The sequence below is a fragment of the Centrocercus urophasianus genome, unplaced genomic scaffold, assembly GCF_019232065.1.
Source record: "Centrocercus urophasianus isolate 14NV4802_14NV808 unplaced genomic scaffold, USGS_Curo_1.0 seq_14, whole genome shotgun sequence".
NCBI classification, from domain to species: Eukaryota; Metazoa; Chordata; class Aves; order Galliformes; family Phasianidae; genus Centrocercus; species Centrocercus urophasianus.
The window spans coordinates 51,199,220-51,220,499 of record NW_024884586.1 but is presented as its reverse complement, the minus strand read 5'-3'; the positions used below and the strand labels follow the sequence as shown (position 1 = coordinate 51,220,499).

The 21,280-nt window shown below is 56.7% G+C and overlaps 1 protein-coding gene across 2 annotated transcripts; it reads right to left on the bottom strand.

Annotated features, from left to right (window-relative positions):
- Positions 1-2,630: 2,630 nt before the first annotated feature.
- Positions 2,631-10,933, bottom strand: FRMD6 (FERM domain containing 6). 2 transcript variants are annotated; one of them, XM_042814759.1, is made up of 13 exons: positions 10,749-10,933; positions 10,287-10,377; positions 10,065-10,207; positions 9,557-9,633; positions 8,839-9,025; positions 7,932-8,087; positions 7,088-7,153; positions 6,740-6,808; positions 6,484-6,658; positions 5,163-5,486; positions 4,941-5,072; positions 4,039-4,130; positions 2,631-3,954 (listed from the first exon to the last, which is right to left on the bottom strand). In XM_042814759.1, exons 1-13 carry the CDS (start codon positions 10,845-10,847, stop codon positions 3,670-3,672), a joined length of 1,896 nt encoding a protein of 631 aa, XP_042670693.1. In that variant the 5' UTR covers positions 10,848-10,933; the 3' UTR covers positions 2,631-3,669. The 2 variants fall into 2 exon arrangements, with proteins under 2 accessions (XP_042670693.1, XP_042670694.1); XM_042814760.1 differs by having other exon boundaries at positions 10,128-10,207.
- Between the last annotated feature and the right edge of the window lie 10,347 nt (positions 10,934-21,280).

Here is a 21,280-nt window from a genome sequence, read left to right as displayed (position 1 = left end):
GTTCACCTCAGGTGCCTAGGGGTTGAATTTTGGGATGCACTGGATGAGCCCTCTTGTCAAGCCCATAAACCCTGTTATTAAACCCCAAACCCCCTTTATCACACCCATAACAGGGTTGCAGGCTGCACATGGTCTCCCCATGCACATTTCCTGGAAGGAGGGGCGATGAGCCGCAGGCTGAGGTCGGCAGCCACTGGGAGAGGCTGGGGCTGCCCCCAGCAGCACCCAAGGGTGCCCCCAGCACGAGACCCCAGAGAGAAGCACCCAAGCAGCAAAACTAAAATAGCGCTGCCACAGCGTTTTCGCCTTCTTAAACTGCATCTTTTTGTGCTTGGCTTCCCACTTAGTCCCAATGGTTCACATTCCAAGCGCTTCTAATTTGGATCTTAGATGGGAATTATTATTATCATTATTATTTGACTTGAAATCAGCTTTTCCCAATGGCTGATCCGTGGCTGTGACCAGTTCCACGTCGACTCTCTCGCTTGGGTTTGATGCAGAGATTGTCAGCCCTCCTGCCAGGGAGGTGGCGTTTGCACGTCGTCGAGCTGCAGATCTCAAATCCTCAGCCAGCCAGGCTGCCAGAACGATGACAGGAGATGCCAAGTCTGGAATGGAGGCAACTGGAGATGGAATGTGAGCTTCTCTGTGACAGCTAGAACTTGTGAAAGTGTCAAACTGGCAGCTGGGACATGAGAGCATCCCAAAGAGAGCGCTGGTGTGAGGCTGCATGGGGTGGAAATGGGAAGAGCCCTCTCCATGGGGTTAGGAAGGAGCAATAGGGACAAGCTGTCAGATGTCATAGAATCACAGCATGGCCTGGGTTGCACAGGAGCACAGTGCTCATCCAGTCCCAACCCCTGCTGTGTGCAGGTCGCCAACCAGCAGCCCAGGCTGCCCAGAGCCACATCCAGCCTGGCCTTGAATGTCTGCAGGGATGGGGCATCCACAGCCTCCTTGGGCAACCTGTTCCATGTCAGCAGTGCAGCCCTACCACTGCTTGCTGCCTCATGCTCACCCCTTCTGCATACTGCAATTAACTGTGAGAATCCCACACCAGCAGAAGGTGGCAGTCAGCAACTGAGAGCCCACCACGCTGCCCTCCTCTGGGCACACTCCCACCAATGATTCTTATGGAGAAAATGGGGGTTTCTGATAACATGCCACAATTTTTGGAGCCTGCTGTGAATAGGTGCAGCCTGTGCAATGGCAGCCTCCTGCCATGGAATGTCCTCATTTTCATCTTCATCACCTTCATCTCTTCGTCCTCGTTATCCTCCTGTCTTTATCACCATCGTAACTTCGTACCTTCATCATCTTAGAATCAAGTCACAGACTCACAGAATGGGGTTGGAAGGGACCTCAAAGATCACTTAGTTCCAACCTGGGTGCTCAGCTCACTGCTGCTCCAGATACCCCACGTCCCCTCCCCATACACACCCCCTTCCAGCAAAGGATAAGGAAAAGCTGGTTCATGGAATGAACACTCACTGCTCCCCAGGGTTGGAAACAGGCTCAGGGACCCGCTGGCAGTGGGATGGCACCTGTGACAATCTCAAAGCAATGGGACACAGCCAGCACAGTGCGAGATGGAGACCTTGTATGAGCCAGAGCAGAGAACGGCCGTGCTCATCGCACTGGTGGCTGCTGTCCTCGAGGCCCTACGGGGGATGGGGACAGGGATTCGGCCCAGCTGCCACCCAGAGGTGCCACAGGATGGCAGCAAATGCCACCACTTGGGTCAGGGCTGGGGATGGGGACAGGGCTGGGGACACCAAACCTGCCTGTCCCAAAGCAGCCATGCTGGAGCAGAGCACGACAGATGTGGCCCGCTCACAGCATCCCTCCACGTCCCATCTCTTCTTTATGAGCCAGAGCTCCTCCGACCTCCACGAGGCACAGCGATGCAAACAGCAGTCACTTTATTGTCATTTCTGGCCGTGCCACCCAAGGCACACGGCGAAGGTCACTGTGACAAAACCACGTCGCCCTGGGGTTCCCTATGCTTTCAGCTGTAATTTTTGGCCTCTGATTTTGTAACACAGCCACTTGCTCTCACGCCGTCCCGATGGGAGGATCCTTTCACAGAAAGGACTATTCAGTTTGCAGACACACAGCTCCTTATTGCTGAAGGACCAGCGGTACCAAAGGCCACCAACGCCCATCCCGGGCACGTGCAGCAGCATGAACAGCATCTCTGTATCCCACAGCCTGGCTTTGGGGCTGGAGGATCTGCCAGCATCACTGAGCACTGCTGAGCAATGATTTATGCACTTCTGCCCCCGCAGAGGCTGGCTATGAGTGCGGGGCACCTTCCTGCCCACCTCACATCCCACCCTGGGATGCGGGGTCAGAGCCATCCCACCGCCCAGGAGGCTTTGGGGTGCTTCAGGAGGAACCCCAAAACAAGAGCGGGAGATTCCCTTGGATCACAGAGCCACAGAATGGCTTTGGGTTGCAAGTGGACCTCATCCCACTGCACACAACATCTGCTGAGCGCAGCTCTGCTCTGCTTTATTTGGGCACCGATCCCCCCTCCCTCCCCAGCGTTCCTTAGAAAAATAAGATTGTGCTTATTTATAAAACAATATATATATTTATATATATTTATATATATAAGAAAACTTTCCAGTTTAAAAAAAAAAAAAGAAAAAAAGAAAAAGGTGGTATATCAAAATACGGTAAAACTTTGGCCGTCGATCGCTAAACTCTGATTAAAAATCTCAATTAAGAAGGCATTGTGCTGTGATCATTGCATCGCACCCTCCTGTACTGAGTGTTACACCTCGGCTGCCTCCTGGGCACACATCACCGCTGAGCAGAACTCCTGGATCCATAAAGGCTGAAGGATGCACAGAAAGCTCTGCGGGCAGAGCTGCGCTCCCAATGCGGTTGCATACGTGCTCTCCTCAGTGGGAAGGTCCATTTTCTCCCCTTGGTGCTTTGGAATACAAATGATTGTCTGTATGCTTGGCTGGAGAGAGGCGTATATCCTTTCTACAAAGGTATTTTGGAGCAGGAATACAACGAAGGTGGGTCTGTAAGATCCAGACATATATAAACATACGGACTTTGATATATTTATATATGTGGCTTCTATGCATCGGGAAGCATTATTGTGACACTATTACAGATGACGTTCTCCACTCTCCTTTGCCTTTTTGGGGGGCGTTTTTGGTTTCTGGATTTGTTTTTGTACAACAAAGCTCCACGAAGCCCCCGAGCAGCACTGCTCAGAGCCGGGCTCCAGCGTTGCTCCCCCATGCACAGACATCCCTGGTGCTTATTGCTTGATTCTCGCTTCCCATACTGGCCTTTGGGGTATTTACATCTCTTTGGCTTGACTTGGACGCAGCAGTCTGGCATTTTCTTCCCAGCAGACAGTGGCAACGCTAAGGACAGGGGTCGGGTATGGGGAGGATCCCCATCTTTGCCACTGGGAAACCACGGGTTGGCTTCGGCCGGATGAGCTCCTCGTGCTTCCCCGAGGTGAAACAAGACGATTCATGCACACACATCGACTTCCAGAGGCAGAAGGACGCTGAGGGACCCATCCCCATCCCCCTGAGCTCGGCCGTCCCCATGGCAGGGAGGGTCGGGGTTGGCCACAGTGGGGCTCGGTGGGGCCCGGACCCCCCTGGGCAGCAGCCGGTGCCGTCCCCACCGCCCTCAGACGACAAACTCAGGGACTTCATCGTGGGTGAGGTCCAGTGAGAAGTATTTGCTGGTCCGTTTGGCGGGGAAGCCCTCCTGGATGTTGAGGCACTGCCGGGCCAGGCAGCCGTTGCAATAAAGGCCGTCGTCGCCGAGGCCGTGGCCGCAGCCAAAGGTGAAGCTCTGCGCCGTGTCCTGGCACAGGTCTGCCAGCTGCAGGAAGTCCTTCTGGTAGAGCCGGATGTCGTCCAGGCTCAGGCTGTGCCGATCCGTCGACGTTTTGGGTTTCCTGCACGCCGTCTGCGTGAGGGAAAGGCGGTCAGGGGTGCGGGGGGCTGCAAAATGCCGTCAGGAAGGGGGGAGAGGAGCGCTGGTGGCACTCACCTGGGGTAAGGAGTCGGTGCTCTGCCCACGGAGCTTCACCACCGTCTCTGAGGAGCTGGAGGTGGAGGAGCTGAGCTCCTTTACGATCAGCCCTGTGTGGAAACACAGAATCACCCAGGTGGGTAAAGACCTCCGAGATCCCCATCCCCAACCCGCTGCCCCCCACCGTGCCCACAGCCCACATCCCTCGGTGCCACGTCTCTACGGCTCTGGAACATCTCCAGGGATGGTGACCCCACCTCTGCTGGGCAGCTGTGCCCCATCAGCTTGGATATTCAACAGAGGGAGAGGAGGGCACTCAAAAATGACATCCAAATCTAAAATTATTCCCAATGGCTCCATCTATGCTACCTTTGTCCCCTTGTGTCCCCAGATGGCTCCCATTATCCCCTGCTTGTTGACCTTTATTGGCCAACCATGCCTTCTCGCAGGGGTTTCCTGCACAGATTTGTGCTTCACTTCCATAAGCATCACCCAAAAAAGTGAATCCCCCCCTGAAGAAAACCTCCACCTTTCTCAAGATTTTTACAGTTCTACCAGGCTGAATACGCCTCATCTCCACCTGCAGCCATGGGACAGATTTTCCCTGCATCCCAAAGGAATGCTCATGCTAATTTTGGTCTGTCCAGCACTGCATCTCACAGGATGGAGGAGATGCAGGAGCAGAGGTGAAGGGGAGGGTCAGGTTGGATGTCAGGAAAAGGCTGCACCAGAGGGAGGTGGGCATGGAACAGTTTCCCAAAAACACTGAGCTTGCCAGAGTTCAAGAAGCATTTGGACAACGCTCTCAGTCTGATTTTTGGGTGGTCCTGGTGTGGAGCCTGAAGCAGGGCTCCATGACTCTTAGGGATCCCTTCAACTCAGGGTTATTGTGTGATTCCCCTATTCTATGGAGGCATTACCTGAGTGCCCGTTGAACTTGCGTGACAGCAGCATGTCCTCGGTGATGTACACACACATGTCGGGGCTCACCTCCAGCGCCAGCTCACCGGCTCTCTCCAGCTCCCGCGGGTCATCCACCAGCATCTCGATCTCTGTGCCAGGAGGCATGGGGACGGTCACCTCCCCTCCTCCCTCCCACCAAGCCCACCGGCACCCAACTTGCACACCCTGCAGTCTCTCACCGTCATCCTGCAGATCCTCCTCCAGCCGCTCCTTGCCCCCGCTCTCCACCCCGGAGGTGTGGGAGCTGCCGTGGCTGGTCATGGAGCTGCAGGTCTTCAGCTTGCGGTGAACGCCGGCGTCCTCGGGTCCCACGTCCCGGGGTTTGGGGTCAGCCTCGATGCCCGAGGTGTGGGAGCTGCTGTGGCTGGCAGTGGAGTGCCGGGACAGGCGCTTGTGCCGGATGCTGCCGGCGCTGCTCCCGCTGGCACGCGAACGCTTCTCCAGCTGATCCATATCCAGGTCCAGAGTGTCGCTGATGTACGACTCGCGGTACTGCTTCTTCTCTGTCAGGATGGACACACAATGCACACGTGGCACCCAGGCGCCCCCCCGGTACCGTGGGACAACGATCCAAACCCAGCTGGGTGGTACACTGGGAGCCGGCCCTGCTTGATGGCATTTGGAGACCGCTGGGGGTGGGTGAGGAGCTTTGGGCCTGCGGGGCTCTGTGCTGTGTCCTTCCTTCAGTGGAGGAAGAAGGAGAGAAGGAGGAGGAGGAGAAAGAGGGAAAGATGGAGGAAGAAGAGAAAGAAGAGGAGGAGGAAGAGAAGGAGGAAGAATAAAAGGAGGAATTGGAGGAAGAGGAGGAAGAAGACAAGGTAGAGAAGGAAGAGGAAGAAGAAAAAGAAGATGGAGAGGAAGAGGGAGAGGGAGAGGAAGAGGAAGAGGGAGAGGGAGAGGGAGAGGGAGAGGGAGAGGGAGAGGGAGAGGAAGGGGAAAGGGAGAGGGAGAGGGAGAGGAAGGGGAAAGGGAAGGGGGAGGGCAGAAATAGGAGGAATTGGGAAAAAAGGTAGAAGATAAGGAAGAGGAAGAGAAGGAGTGAGAGAAAGAAAAGGAAGGGAAGGAAGAGGAAAAGAAGAAGGGAGAGAAAGGAGGAGGAAGAGGAAGAAAAGGAGGAACAGGAGGAATAAGGAAAGGAAGGGGAATAGGAGGAATTGGAAGAAAAGGAGGAAGAAGACAGGGAGAAGGAGAAGGTAAAGACAAAGATAAAAAGGAGGAGGAGAAAGAAGAAAAAGAAGAGGAAGAGAAGGAGGAGGACCATCTCATGTTTGTGCAAGGGCTTTCTGAGCTTGGGGAAGGGACAAGAGGGCTGGGAACACTGCACTGAAGCACTGAGACCCTCAGGGACCACAGCAGGGCATGCAACCATTTCCAGGGGTCTGCAGGCATCCACCACAGCCAGGGGAGCATTTCTGATCGGACAGAATCAGAACAGGACCATCACAGGAACCCGCAGGGCAGCTCCACATCCACACACAGGCAGGAACGTTGGGCACCTACCCTCGTTCTCCTCCAGCCTGCGGACCTGCCGCAGCACGGGCTGCAGGTTCATGTACAGCCGGTGGCTGCTGCTCAGCAGCTGCAGGAGGTGGCGGGAGCGCAGCGGGCAGCCCGTGTAGTAGATGAGCTTCCTGGCCGAGGGCAGCCCGTCTGGAAGGATCTCAAACTTCTTGCCCTGTGCAGGAGATGGGGAAGCTCAGTCCCTTCGGAGCGCCGCGCCACAAACCAGCGCTGCTGTGCGCGGCTCCGCACTCACCACAAACACCAGTTTGCCCACGTTGGTCCAGGGGAAGTCATAGAGCAGCTGCTTCTCCTCGTCCAGGTTCTGTAAGCAGATAGAGGGTGGTGAGGCACTGGCACAGGTTGCCCAAGGAGGCTGTGGATGCCCCATCCCTGCAGGCATTCAAGGCCAGGCTGGATGTGGCTCTGGGCAGCCTGGGCTGCTGGTTGGTGACCTGCACACAGCAGGGGTTGGAGCTGGATGAGCACTGTGCTCCTGTGCAACCCAGGCCATTCTGTGATTCTGTGATTCAATGATAAAGGTGGATGAGGGTGGTAGTGGGGGCATCCTGCAGGGATGGAGCTGGGAGCAGGAGCTGCGTACCTGGAAGATCTGAATGCCCCGCGTCGTCAGCCCCAGTGTCAGCGATGCATCCACCTCCCTCTTGTCCTGAGGGGAAATATGAGATGCTTTTAAATTTGTACCATAAAGTGCAAATGAGGGAAGGTTTAGGTTGGATGTCAGGGGGAAGTTGTGTGCTGTGAGAGTGGTGAGGTGCTGGAACAGCTGCCCAGAGAGGCTGTGATGCCCCGTCCATCCCTGGAGGTGTTCAAGGCCAGGTTGGATGGGGCCCTGGGCAGCCTGGGCTGCTGTGAAATGTGGAGGTTGGTGGCCCTGCATGGCACAGGGGGGTTGGAGCTTCGTGACCCTTGAGGTCCCTTCCAACCCGGGCCGTTCTGTGGTTCTATGATAAAGTGGATGAATCTGCCTCCAAAACCCAGCTGTCCCTTCTGGTTTCCCCATCCCCTGCTGCAGCAGATGTTGCATGCTGGGCTTGCACAATTAATGATGCACACACACTGCAGGTTGCATCCTCAGCTGGTCCCACCTCACATCCCCAAAATGTCCATAACTAAGGAGGAAACTCTGAAGGAACTTAAAGAAGGCTTTAAGTCGTGCCAGGGGAGATTCAGGTTGGATATTAGGAGTCATTTCTGCTTTGAAAGAGCAGTGCTGCAGTGGCACAGCTGCCTATGGAGTGGTGGGGTCACTGTCCGTGGAGGTGATCCAGAGCCATGGATTTGGACTGAGAGATACAATCAGTGGGCTGGGGAAGGCTGGGGTTGGGCTTGGGGATGAATAAAAGGCTGGATGGGGCTGTGGGCAGCCTGGTGGGGGGCAACCAGCCCACGGCAGGGTTAGGGCTGAGCAGCAGCCCCACTCCTACCTTGTACAGCCTGTAGTAGTGCACGGCCACGTCGTCCAGCCGCACGGCCTCCTTGATGTACTTAAGGTGGGCTTCGGAGGCCGTCAGGGCAAACTGATCCTTGTGCATGTTGGGGATGTGCTTCAGGATGTAGTCCCGGCCCCGCTTCGCCACCACCTGGTTGAAGGAGATGAGAAGATCATCCATGGCAATGGAAAATCGGAGCAGAGCCTTCTGCTGCAGAGATTTGCAGGGCTCAGTCCTTGTAATGCTCAACTTCTGGTGGCAAAAACCCCATCAGCAGCACAGAACTAGCCATTCCTACACACCAGGCTTCCCACAGGGCAGGGGTACAGCCCTGCAGCCGTCATGAGTACAAACAACAGCAAAGCAGGCAGATCTGGGGCAAAGCCAAGGAATATTCATCATAAATCAAAGCAGGCAGCAGCACCTACAGCTTTTATTCATTTTCCCATCCCGTCAGCCTGGGCTGTGGGACGCCCTGGGGAAGGCTCAGCTTTTTGGTGTTGGAGCATTGCAAGTGCTGCCCATCGCTGCATCTCCTTAAGTCATGGATGTACCGGTCAGCTAACAACTGGGCTTGTTTGGGGGATGGGCTGTGCACAGGGACACCAGGGCTGCACAGACTGCAGGGGACACGTAGGGACGGCCGAGTGACACCACAGTGCCAGCTGGCACGCAGGGCAGCCCCGCAGTGAACAACCCCATAGCAAACACAGGGAAATCCCCATCAGCGGTGCTGATGCTACTGCCCAACCCCAACCCACGCCTACAGCTATTTGCAGCCCCACAGTTGTCACTGGTTATTAATAACCACAAAGTGTGGACACAGCAGCATCACCCCTTCTGCTGCAAGCAGAGTGCAGAGAGCAGTAGGAGACGCCTCGAGCCCCACAGCCTCACTTACCCAGGCAGGAAAATAGGCTTCAGGCTCAAAGTACTTCCCATAGTGCTTGTTGCGCTTGAAATCTCCCAGATCAGCTTGCAGGGCGAAGGCAGTGAGCAGGAAATAGGCTTCCTCTCGCAGCACACACTGCGAGTGCAGCACTTGCTTGCGCAGGTGCCAGTAGTAGTAGTACCGTGCTGTGCGGTCACTGCAGGGATGAGAAATTTGGGGATGCTGGAGGGGACCCCAGCAGCTGTGCAGTTTGCAGCCAGGACCCACAAAACCCCTACAAAACCCTACAACCCTACAGAAGCATCCCCACGTGGCCACCGTGTCCCCAGCACGTCCCAGAGGGGGGCAGACCTGACAATGGTTTTCTGATAGCTCCCTCCTGGCTTTGGGCACGTGAGTGATAAACTCCTAAATCTGATGTCCCCAACCCCCAAAATCACAGGATCATGGAACTGTTGAGGTTGGAAAAGACCAATCCCAGCCCATCCCCAGCATGCTCGTCCCTCAGTGCCACAATGTCTTTGTTATGGGATAGGAGGAGGGTCACCGTTGGTTTCTGTGTTCCTGGAGAGGGGTCACTTGGCACACAGATGGGGAGGGACAGAGACAGTACAACGGAGCTAACAGAAAGGGGTGAGCACTGGGGGCCTGAACACTCCTGAAAGATGTGCCATTTCCCACTTCTTTTGCAGAAATCTGGTTTTCTGGCAGTGCCACGGCCTCACACCTGATCAGCCGGCCGTTCTCCACGTAGTACTGCACTCGGAAGTGGATGATCATGGGGGGGCCAAACTGGTCGATCCCCTGGAACACAGAACACATTCAGGGTCCCTGAGGACATCCTGGTGTCACGCAACACACCGGGCTCCAGTGCTGCCCTCAGCACAAGGGCTGGTCTTGGCAAATCCCCTCCCTACCACCGCCTCTCATTTTCCCCCCAAATCTGCCTCATGTCAACAAACAAAGGAGATTTGGAGTTATAAAACGTAAAGGCTGGGTTTGAAAACCCCATCGGGTTGGCAGCCACATTCCCCATCCCTCCTCCGTCCCATTCCATCCCATCCCTTCACCCATTGGGAAACAAGGGAGGAATAGGATTCCACACCACACGTCCCCACGTGGCGTGGTGGCACTGGGGTGACAGCCACCGAGCGCTGCCTTCACCCCCCACACCACCCAAAGGGGCTCTCAGCACCATGCCCACCCCCAGCCCGCGGCTGCGCAGGGACAGTGACCTGCGCCGGGGACAGAGGTGGCCTTAGTGCCGTCATCTCTCCATGCAACACCTCACCGCTGACCTTGCTGGCCTCCTTCTTCCACTCCTTGGGGCAGTACTTGTAGAGTTTCTGGGCCAGGTCCATGTAGACGTGCTCATTGTCTGGGGGGCAGTTGGGCAGGGTGAGCATCGCGACGCGTCCCCATTGTCACCGGGGCCATGGGGTGAGCCCCACACTTACTCTGGATGACGCTGAGCCCAAAGAGGTGGCAGTCCTTCAGCCTCAGGAGGTCACACACCTGCACGAGGAGCTCGTGGCATAGGATCTTCACCTGTGGAAAGCAAACGTGTGCCCTGGGTGCAAACCGTGGACGGCAGCACCCACCCCCGCCGTGTCCCCAAGCGCTGTCACCAGCTGGGATCCGGATCTTGGTTTCCCATGGGGACCAAAGGTGAGTCCCCGTTAGCAAGCCAAAGTGGGCAGAAAATGGAATACTGGGGAGCACCAAATTAAAGAAAGAAGCCAAGTGTGGGAATTTTGTGCTCGGTGCCCACGGTTCAAGAAGCTGGAGAGCGCGGAGTGCTGATGCAGAGGGATGTGCCATGTGGGTTTCTCCAGCAAGGAGAGGGCGAGGGGCTCAAAATCGAAAGCAGAAGCCAAAGGAGAGCTTGGAAAAGAGCACCCCAGGGCCCACAGGCTTACGTTGATGATGATGTTGAGGGAGTCGTCGTTGGGGAGGAAGATGCACACGCTGCGGCGGTCCTGCATGACTCGGTTGTTGTGGAAGGGCAGCTTGTTCATCGTGGGCAGCACGGCCGGGCTGGGCTGGGGGCAGTGGGCACCTCACCGGCAGGACGGGGCGGCCTCGGTCCCCACGGGCGCCATCCCTGTGGGATAGGGGTGCTCAGCCCCACGCCAGACCCCATCACACCAGACCCCATCCCACAGCCCCACCCGTGACACTGCTGGCCTTCCCTTGGGCAGCGTGGGATTGCAGCTCAGCCCCCAAAGCCTGAAGCAGCGGTTTTATCCTCTCGGCTCTATTTCAGAAAAACCTCAGAAATGCCTTTCCTGGCATCGTAGAATAATAACCCAAAAAAGTCTCTATGCTGGGAACACAGCAGGCTCTTCTCTGCCATCTCCGGCCGCAGGACCCGCACCCATTCCGGAGCATCCCTGTCTCACAGAAAGCCAGCAAGCGCTGGGTGAGGAGCCAGGGCACTGCCACCCCTCACAGCCCAGATCCCAGGGCAAATACTCCTGGAGTGCTCTTTATGCCATCTCTATCCAGAGGGACACAAATGCACGTGTGAAATAACGAGCGCGGATCTTTAGAATCAAAGCAAATCCTCTTTTTTTCTGAGGACGCCTCGGTGCCTCTCTCTTCACCAAATAATAGCTTTGGTCTACATGACAACATGTTTGGTTTCCAAAACCATTTCACTCTTATATTTCTACAGCAGAGAAAGAAGTGCCCCGAGGCGAGATGATGTTAGGTAGCTACTGGGGGTTAGCAGGAGTTGGGAAATCCAGAGGGTTTGCACCACCAAGGAGTTGTGCAGCCTTGGATCACGGCTGTGCCTTGTGTACGTGCATCACAGCCGTGCCTGCGCTGTAAATGTGCACTGCATGCATGCACTGTGACCATGCAGCACGGTTTTTTGCCTTGCATCCATGCACTGTGGTCATGCATTGTGGTCATGCGCTGCATGATGCCCTGCATCCACGCAACGTGGCTGCGCACGGCGCTCATGCCTTGCATCTGCACACCGTGACCAAGCCCAGACATGATCAATCCTGACTGGGAACGAGCAGCACAGTGGCCAGGCTTGTTTCAAGCTTCATTAAAAATCCCAGCAGGGAACAAAATGGGGCTGAAGGTATTTGGTGAGTGCCCACACCCCGGCCGGGCACCTGGCAGCTCCAGTGCCCGCTGCAGGGCTGGGTGTGATGCAGCTGCGGCCGGTGGTGGTGGGGAGGGCAGCACACCTCGAGGCTGGGCGTGCTCAGTGCCAGCACCCTCTGCACCCACTGCCACCCAAAGGTGCCCCTCAGCCCCCGCAGCACCGCCCCAACGCAGCTCCCCAAAAAACGCCCGCCGGCACCGGGCGGAAAGGCTTAAAAAAGGGAAAAGAAGCCCCAACGTGCTGTTGTTGGCTAACCCTGAGCCGGGGGCAAACTCCATCTCTCTGTGGTCGATAGGAAAATTCCCAGCAAACAGGTATTTTTCTCCCCGTGTGCCCAAACAAGCACTGACACGAGCACTGAACATGCACGGCTGCGGGCTGGGAGCGGCACGAGAGGATTGCAGCCAGGCTCAGCCCCTCGGATTCCATTATTTGTAGAGAGATCCCCAGCAAACTTTCCCCACGAGTAACTTTGAGCAGCCAAGCAAAGCAGCTGCAAAATCCACACGGCACGGAGGGCTCAGGCTTGGCACAGCTTTATGTTGGTGCTTTCCCTTCGGGAACGTGGCTCATCCCCAAGACGCACCCATAACGCAGCACTCGGGTCCCCCAGCTGCACCATATTATATCAGTACACCCTGCTCATTTGCTTGCTTTTAATAACTTCTGTCCCATCAGCTCTCTCCTCCCCTCTGCCCGTCCCCAGCTTTTGTTTCAGCGCTGCTGAGCCACAATAGCGGCGAACGAAGGGATTACGGGAGGGCAATCGGAGAGGAAAAGCAGAACAAAGTGCAGGGCTGGATGGGAAGATGAATTCACGGGGCAGGAATTTCTTGTTTGGAAGAGTTCAGAGTCGGTTCTGCCCCACATCACAGGGCGCAGGTATGCGCAAGCTGTTCCTACAAGTTGTAGGGCCGGCGCTCAGCGCAGCGTCTCCGAACCCGACAGCCACATTAATGCACGCTTGCGGTCGCCCCGTAATTAAAATCGTCTCCGATTCTCCACGAACTCAACAGTTTCCTCATAACGAACAGAGGGAGATGAAAGAGCCCTTCAGTGGGAAAAAAGGGCCGGGTTATAAATATGGCATTACTTCATCCACCACAACGCCGCTTGGGTGCTGGGCTGGGGGCCAGCGCTGCCCCCAAAGGACTGCAGGGACCCCACGGCCATCAGCTTGGGGACATCTGGGGACATTCGGGATTCCAAACTGGCCCCCTGGGTGCATGCAGTGCTCCGTCCCGGGGGACAAAGCCAGCCTTGTTTCTTGGGTATTTTGGAGATACTGAGCATCGTCCCGAAGCTTCACACAAACCACCCCTATCAGAAACCAAAAATGCATGAGAGCCACTCGGGTCTCCACCAAGGAGGAGCTGCAGGGCGGCTGGCACCCGGCTGGAAGCAATTATCCCCGCAGCAGAGCCAGGAGGAGGAGAGCTTGGAGCTGTGGGTTATGCGAGGAGAGCAGGGAACAGAGGGGCTTTGTGCGCCCCGGCACCTCACGCCTCGCCGCCCCATTCAACCCCCCACGCCTTCCGGGGCCTTTGTGAAACATTCCCCAGCCCTGTTAGCACCAAGGCAGGTGTTCCCAGTGCCTCCAAGACAACACTTCCCAGTGCCACCAATGCAGGATTTCTCGGAGCCACCAAGATCTCCTGGTGCCACCAAGGCTCCCTGCGTCACCAAGGTAGGATCGCTCCTTGCCACAAAAGGAGGATCTGCCAGCATCAGCAAGGCAGGATCTGCCTGTGCCACCAATGCCTCCAGTGTCACCAAGGGAGGATGTCCCAGTGTCAACAAAGGAAGATTCTCCCAGTGCTCAAGCTGCAGGACAGCAGCTCTGGAGGATGCCCGCAGAGGGAAGCAGTGCTGCCTCCACTTCCATGGGGAGCGAGCCCATGCTGACAGCAGCACCCAGAGATCCTGTGGATCTTGGCCTTGGACTTGCTGTGGGTTCTGCTCTCCAACCACAAAGCAGCCATAGGGAGCAGGGTAATAAAGAGCCATTTCCAAACTATGGAAGTCCCTACGAAAACAAAACCCAAGCCCTGCAGCAGCCTCACGCCTGAGCGGTGCCTCAAACCAGGGCGAGCTCCCCAAATGTGCTTTTGGGAAGGCTCAGAGGATTTCTGTACAGAAACCCCTTTTGGGAGCCCCATATCCCATGGCCGTGCTCCGGGCAGGAGCTGAGCTGCCACAAAGCAGCTGGGGCTCAGCTCTACGCCCCCCACTTACGCCGTGGTGTAGCCCCAGGACAGGGCTGATCTGCCAGGGGAAGGAGATGAGGGTTCATAACCACACGTGGGGAAGCGCTGCCCTGCCCCGAGCCCCAGCCCTCACCCACGGGAGCGGGTTGGTGGTTGCAAAACCGCCCATGTCCCAGGCAGGATGTGCCAAAACAAGCTCCATTTTACACCGAAACGAGCTCCATTTTATGCCAAAACGCACACAATGATGCCTTGAACACCGACAGCCCCGTCCGCTCCCTCCAGAGCTCACAGCATCTCTGTGTCCGGCTCCGGGTTGGGGCAAACAGAGCTGCAGTCCCCCATTGGAACCCCCCCGGCCGCCCCAAATTGTTCCATGCAGCCCTAAAAGCACCGTCGAGGCTCCGCTCGCCCTTCCCCAGCAGGGCCTGAGAAACGTCAGAAAAGAAAGCATCAAACTAAATTAACGAGCCAGGCAGATATTTTAACCACAGCCACAATTTGTATATTCCATCTGGAGTCCACAGCGCTGCTTTTTTATTTTATTTTTTTTTTTGGGTCTTTTTTTTTTTAGCAGGAGGGAGCTGACATCATCTTAATTTGAAATTCGCATTTATTTTTACATCTGGTCTGAATTAATCCTTTCCAGAGTGCCGACTTTTCATGTCGTGGAATAATTGCTTACAGATTCGGGGTTCGGAGAGGCTGAATAAACCCGAGCTCCAATGAAAGGACCCCTTTACAAACAGCAGCCAAAAGGCAGTGCCTATAACCAAACCCCGGAGCGCCTTCGGGACGTGGGGTTTTACACAAAACATTGCTCTCAAGCAACAGAGACCGAATCAATCCGCGCTCAACCAAGGAATGACAGAGCCTGGTGGAAAAACACCGACGCAGCACAGAGCAGGAGAGCTCCGTGCACAGCCAGCGCGTCCTGGAAGGGCTGTAAGAGTTTGGCTTTAAGGGTAGAACAGCCCAGAGGATGGGGAATGCTGAGCCACGAGTGGGGAAAAGCTGGTTCTGATCTGCAAGATGACAGCAAACACATCTGGCCACGTCCTTCCCGCTGCCACCACCGCGTCCCCACAGCCAGCCCGTGACCACGATCACCTCAGTGCCTCCTATGGGACGTCCCAGCGCTGGTCCTGCGGCGATGGCACCCATGGGTGAGGGCATCCACGGGTGAGTGGTGCTCAAAAGCAGGAGGAGCCACAGATAAGAGAACCCACAAGCGTGGCTACCAACACGCACCAGGATCCACGGGCAGATCCCATGGGTGGGGGAGTGCAACCCACCAGCAAGGGGACCCGTGGGTGAGGAGAGCGGCCGGTGATGGGAGCCGTGGGGGAAGAGGTCCCATGGGTGAGTGCAACCTACTGGCCACATGGGAGAGCACAAACCATGGGTGATGGGAGGTATGGGTGGATGTAACCAATAGGCAATGGCACAGTGGGTGAACAAAAGCCATGGGCTATGGACCTACGAAGATCAGCCATGGGTGATAGGACGTATGGGTGGATGTAACCCATGTGTAACGGGACCTAAGGGTGAGTGTGACTCATGGGGGATGGCACCTACGGGTGAACATAACCCACGGGTGATGGGACTCATGGATGAACACAGACAAGAGAACTCAAGGTGAGTTCTCATCGTCCACAAACGATGAACAAGGACTCACAGGTGAGAGGACCCCATGGTGAGATATCCCATGGGCAATGCAACCCGTGGGCGATGGAACCCACGGCTGGATGCCATTCACTGGGGATGGAACCCACGGGTGAATGCCGCCCATAGGTGATGGGACACATGGATGAATGCAAACCACACGTCACGGGACTTATGACCAAATGCAACCCACGCACAAGAGGACTCACTGCCAACAAGAACTTAGGAGTGAGGGGACCCAATGGCGATGGGATCCACGGGTAAGAGCTCCTGTGGGCAAGGGCAACCCATGGGCAATGGGATCTATGGGTGAAAGTCACCCATGGGCAACGGGACCCAAGGGTGAATGCAAACCATGAACAAGAGAACCCATAGACAAGAGGATCCACGAGTGATGGGACCCACGGGTGAATGCTAAACCAAAGGCAATGGGATCTACGAGCGAATGCACGGATGTAGGGATGTTGGGGGAATGCAACACACTGATGATTGCAACACACCAACAACAAGACCGACAGACAAGAGGCGAAGGGACCCACTGGTGAGAGGACACACAGACAAGCGCGGTCCGTGACCGAGCGTGATTCCCAGGCAGGGGAACCCACGGGCAGGGATCCCACGGGCGAGGGGTCCGGGAAGCGAAGCTGGGGCCGGGGCGGGGGTTTGGCGGAGCAGCCCCGCCGCTGTTAAATTTCAACTCCCTGCGACTGGCCAGAGGAAATGACTCGCATTCCTGGAAAATGAAGCCACTCGCAGTTCTCCGGCACCAACTCAGCTTCCGAACGCAACAAGCCGCCGCGCCGCTCCCCGCCGCCCACCGCCGGCCCGGGCCCACCCGACACAGCCCCAGCGGGCCGCCGGTGCGATGGCTGAGCCGTGCCGAGCTGCGCCGAGCCGAACCGAACCGAACCGAGCCGCGCCGAGTCGAGCCGGGCTGGGAGCGCGCTGCGGGGCGCCGGGTGCGCACCTACCTGCGGCTCCGGGGACCGCGCACCGTGCCGAGCCGAGCCGTGCTGTACCGTGCCGTGCTGAGCCGAGCCGAGCCGAGCCGTGCCGTTCCGTGCCCAGCCCAACACGCCGCCCCCGCCCCTTCCCGGGCCGCACCGCCCCGAGCGGCACCGGCACCGCCTCCAAGCCGCCTCGGCGCTGCGCCGGGATAGGAGGGGGGCAGCGGGCAGCCCGGGGGGGCGGATGGCCTCTGGGCCGCGGGGGGCTGCGGGGGAGGGAGTGCAGCCCCGGGGTCCTGGGGGTGAAGCTGAGCATCGCTGCAGAGGGAGGCACGCAGCCCCGGCTCCCGGCGCTGTTTTTCGCAGCCCATCCCGTGCCATCATCTTGGGAAGGGATGCCCCGTGCCCAGCTTGTGTCCCCGTCGCAGCGCCCCGCCTGTCTCCAGCACCCGTCTCAAACGCTCAGACCCTCTGCGCTGCCACCGTGCCACCGAGGGAGGTCCCAAAGATCCCCACGCAGCCTTTGAGTGGGATTTCCGTGCGGTCCAAACCAACCACTGGGCTTCTGAGCATACGATGTCTGGGACTCATAGAATCATGGAATGGATTATATTGGATGGGACCTTAAAGAGCATCTCGTTCAATCCCCTGCTGGTAGCCACCCATCAGATCAGGTTGCACGGTATCCTATCCAAGCTGGTTTTGGGCACCTCTTTGGACAGAGAGCCCTAAGATACCAACCATGCCACCAACACCCTGAGTGGACGCCAAGGAACCATCAGGACTGCAGCCTGATCCTGTGGCAGCTGCCTCTGATGCCCCAGCAGCTGCACCGTGGATGCCCTATGCACACAAAGGACACAACGTGCACCTGTGTACTGCTCTCCATAGGTGACCCGGGACCAGAATAGCAGCAACAGCCCCATAAATTAGCAGCAAAGCATCTCCACCGCACTCCTTCCTCCGAGGTGCCATATGGCGAGGTTGTTTTGGGAGGAGTTATTTATTCCTCACTTTTAAGCATCTATAGGCATCCTTCGGGCTGACCTGTGAGGCCGCCTCTGCCCCCGCAATCTCTGCATGGCTGTGGGAGAGAACAGCCGCTCGTTCCCGGACCTAAATAAAGAGCAGCTCTGTTGCAAACACCCCGACTCTCCTTCCTGAAATCTGTTTTCAGCCCAACGGATCAAGCTGGGTTATTCCATGATGCGAGTGCACCGTGCTGGCAGCATGGAAAAATCCAGCCTGGCTTTTGGTGAGGGCTCGAAATCCTTGGGTTCGACAAGGAGGAGTGCAGGGTCCCTGCAGCCAGGGAGGAAGAACCTCATGGAGCTGCACAGGTTGGGGCTGAGCTGCTGGAGAGGAGCTCTGCAGAGGGGGAGTGGGGGTCCTGGTTGGCCAACTGTTGACCAACAGCTGACAAACGGTTGACCTATGGTTGACCTATGGCTGACTGATGGTTGACCAACTGTTGACCAACGGTTGACCAACAGCTGACCAACGGTTGGCCCTGAAGCAGCAGCGTGCCCTGGAGGCCAAGAAGGCAGTGGCATCCTGGGATGCATGGAGCACTGCCAGCAGAGTGAGAGAGGTGCTCCTCCTGCTCTGCTCTGCCCTGGGGAGGCCGCATGTGGAGCACTGGGGGCAGTTCTGGGCTCTTCAGTTCAAGACAGACGGCAGCTCAGTGACGTGCACAGGTTCCATCCTGTGGCACAAATGGAAGAACTCGTGGCCAGCTCATGGAAGAGGTCAGAGCAAACCTCTCAGAGCCACACTGAAGGCATTTAGATCCTTCCTGGGGCACTTTCTTCTAGGGACACGGCAAGGGTGACCCACGTGGCACCGCAGGGTGGGACATGCAGCGGCCAGCATCGTGCTGAGCAGCACCATGGGGCAGCGCAGGGGGGAACGAGCTCTGCACGGAGCTGGGGGCTGAAGAAAAAATCTTACATAAATTAAAACGATGCATAAATTCACAGGTGTCAATGCCAAGTTTCAGCAACCCGCGTTGAGGAACCTCAGCCCCGTGGCAGTTATGGAGGGGTGGGGAGGAGGAGGGCTGGTTGGTAAGGCTCAGATGCAGATATGTTTCCCAAGCTTGCTTAGAACGGCGGCGACAGAAGTGGGTATGGATGGATCTCCCACCAGCCTCTACACCAAATCTGGAATACTCTGCACTGGAAGGCAGCCCCTTCCCCACTGCCACCCCCTGGGAACAAGGTGCCCCGCCGCAGAGGCTCTGGCACAGCCAAATAAAGCAGCAGAAAGAAGTTTCGCATGCCAGCAAAGCGATCCATAAACACAAATCTGGACACAGCGCTGTGGATCCCGTGACAAATGCAGACAATTTCAGGCCAGGGCCACGAGCACCTCCCTTCTGCAGGGAGAGCTTGGAAAGATGGACGCGGGCCAGCGTCCGGCCGGCCTGCCTTCCTCATGGAAGGAAAAGCCCCAAGGACGCAGGCGACAATTCTCTTTCACAATTCTGTGGTTAAGGTTGCCAGAAATCCCAAGAAGCGGAAACGCAGATGGAAAATGTCACAGAAGTGGAGGCTTTTTCTTTCTGCTGGTTTTGTTCTCTTGTTTTTGTTATTTTTGTTTTTAAATCTGGGCTGCATGCATGGTGAGGTGCATCCCGGGGAAAAAAATAAAAGGATTTGTGGTTATGAGTGAAAATGCCACTCTCATAAAGCAGGCAGCATTTTTCACAGTGGATGTGTTTACACAGAGAGGATGGGAGACAGCAGCTGCTCGCCACGACCCTGCATTATCTCCACTCGAGTCTCTGTGCACAGCGTTTCAATATCAGCATTGTTACTGGCAGGGATGGCAGCACAAGCATGAGAGCTTCCCTTATCTCACGCATATTTTCCCTACGATTTTGCTGATGGGACCAAAATGACAAACGAAGCAACAGAGTAACGAGTCGATTCATCCCACCCTCAGCCCCCAGCTCCGTGCAGAGCTCGTTCCCCCCTGCGCTGCCCCATGGTGCTGCTCAGCACGATGCTGGCTGCTGCATGTCCCACCCTTCAGTGCCACGTGGGTCACCCTTGCCGTGTCCCTAGAAGAAAGTGCCCCAGGAAGGATCTAAATGCCTTCAGTGTGGCTCTGAGAGGTTTGCTCTGACCCCTTCCATGAGCTGGCCATGAGTTCTTCCACTTGTGCCACTCGTTTTTGTAAATGCTGACCCCTCAGGTGCACATTTCCTTGTGTATGAGCCTTATCCCAAAGCACATGCATGGCCCTGGGGTGCACACAGGGACAGGGCTGTCACCTCCATGCAGGGATGTGCGGCACAGCCATGGCTCCAGCTGAAAGCAGGGCACAGGAATCCCCTGCAGACAGCACGCAGACAGAGGTGGGAGGCTGAGGGATGGTTTCTCAGCCCATAAAGGGAAGAAAATAAATAATGAAGCCCTGCTCATCCCTGTGCAGAGCCACAACAGCCGTGCGTTGCCATGAACTCCGGTGCGGGGCTGGGCTTCACCGTGTCTTTGCATTTCATGGGGGGTTCCCAAGGAAACTCAACCTGTCTCAGTTCTTTGGTAGGTGGTGAGTGAGCCCAGCACCATCCATCCCAGCACGTCCCAGTGCAACCCTGTGCATCTCAGTGCATCTCAATGCATCCCAGAGAGAGCTGGTCCCCACCAGGCAGGAACCAGCCCTGGATGACACTCAGGCTTCATGGAGCGATGCTGGGCACATCCTGGAGACACAGGGCTGGCATGGAGTTGGCAGTGCAGTCTTCAAGGCCATTTCTCTCAGCCATGCCAGGAGTGGGGCACAAGGGCTGGCCCTGCTGGGTGCTGGGGTGGGATGGCTGACCACAGAACTGGGGAAGGAATGCCAGCAACTCAGTCACCCACAGCCCCACTGCTCTCAGTGGGGTTCTCAGGGGGGAGGAGAGACCCCCACACCTCAGGGGGGCCAGACCCCCACACCTCCCATTCTGTTCAACCTGATATTGCTTCTCCTGGGAAGTCAGCACAGCTGAGCAGTGAAATAAAGCTGTTGTTTATGGGGCTGGAAAAGGAAAATCCACCCTGAGCGCATCAAGTGTTGGTAAAGCCTTCAGGCCGGGGCCAAGCTGGGATCTGGGGGGTTTTTTGGAGCTCTGGACTTGCCTGTTGTTTTGGTGTGTTTTTTTTTTTTTCCCCAGCCTGCTGGAGCTGCTGGGAGTGGTGGAAACGTGCAGTAATGCAGGAAAGGCAGCAGTGCGGGCAGGAAGGAGCACAGAGCAGGAGTATTTTTAGCCCGGCTGTGCGCCTGCTCACAGCTGCAGAGATGGTCCCATCCGGAGCAGGGACACAACTCCCTGGGGGGGGGGATCCAAAATGCAGGGCTGGGAGTGGGGAACCGCACTGGGGCTGCGCTATGGGGGTGGTCAGGGATTTAGGACTATGAGACAGCAGAGAATCCACAGCACACAGCCTATGAGACTCCAATCGCAGCCCCCTGCCCAGCGGGTTTTAATTACGTGCTCATATGACAGAGGGTTCTCCCTC

What these genes read in the sequence shown, in the direction of transcription:
- FRMD6 (XM_042814759.1), bottom strand. Translation starts at nt 10,847, where the DNA reads ATGAACAAGCTGCCCTTCCACAACAACCGAGTCATGCAGGACCGCCGC. An exon ending in AAGCCTATTTTCCTGCCTGG is followed by an intron (nt 8,088 to 8,838) that starts GTAAGTGAGGCT and finishes TCCTTCAACCAG; the next exon opens with GTGGTGGCGAAGCGGGGCCG. An exon ending in GGAGGATCTGCAGGATGACG is followed by an intron (nt 5,073 to 5,162) that starts GTGAGAGACTGC and finishes CTCCTGGCACAG; the next exon opens with AGATCGAGATGCTGGTGGAT.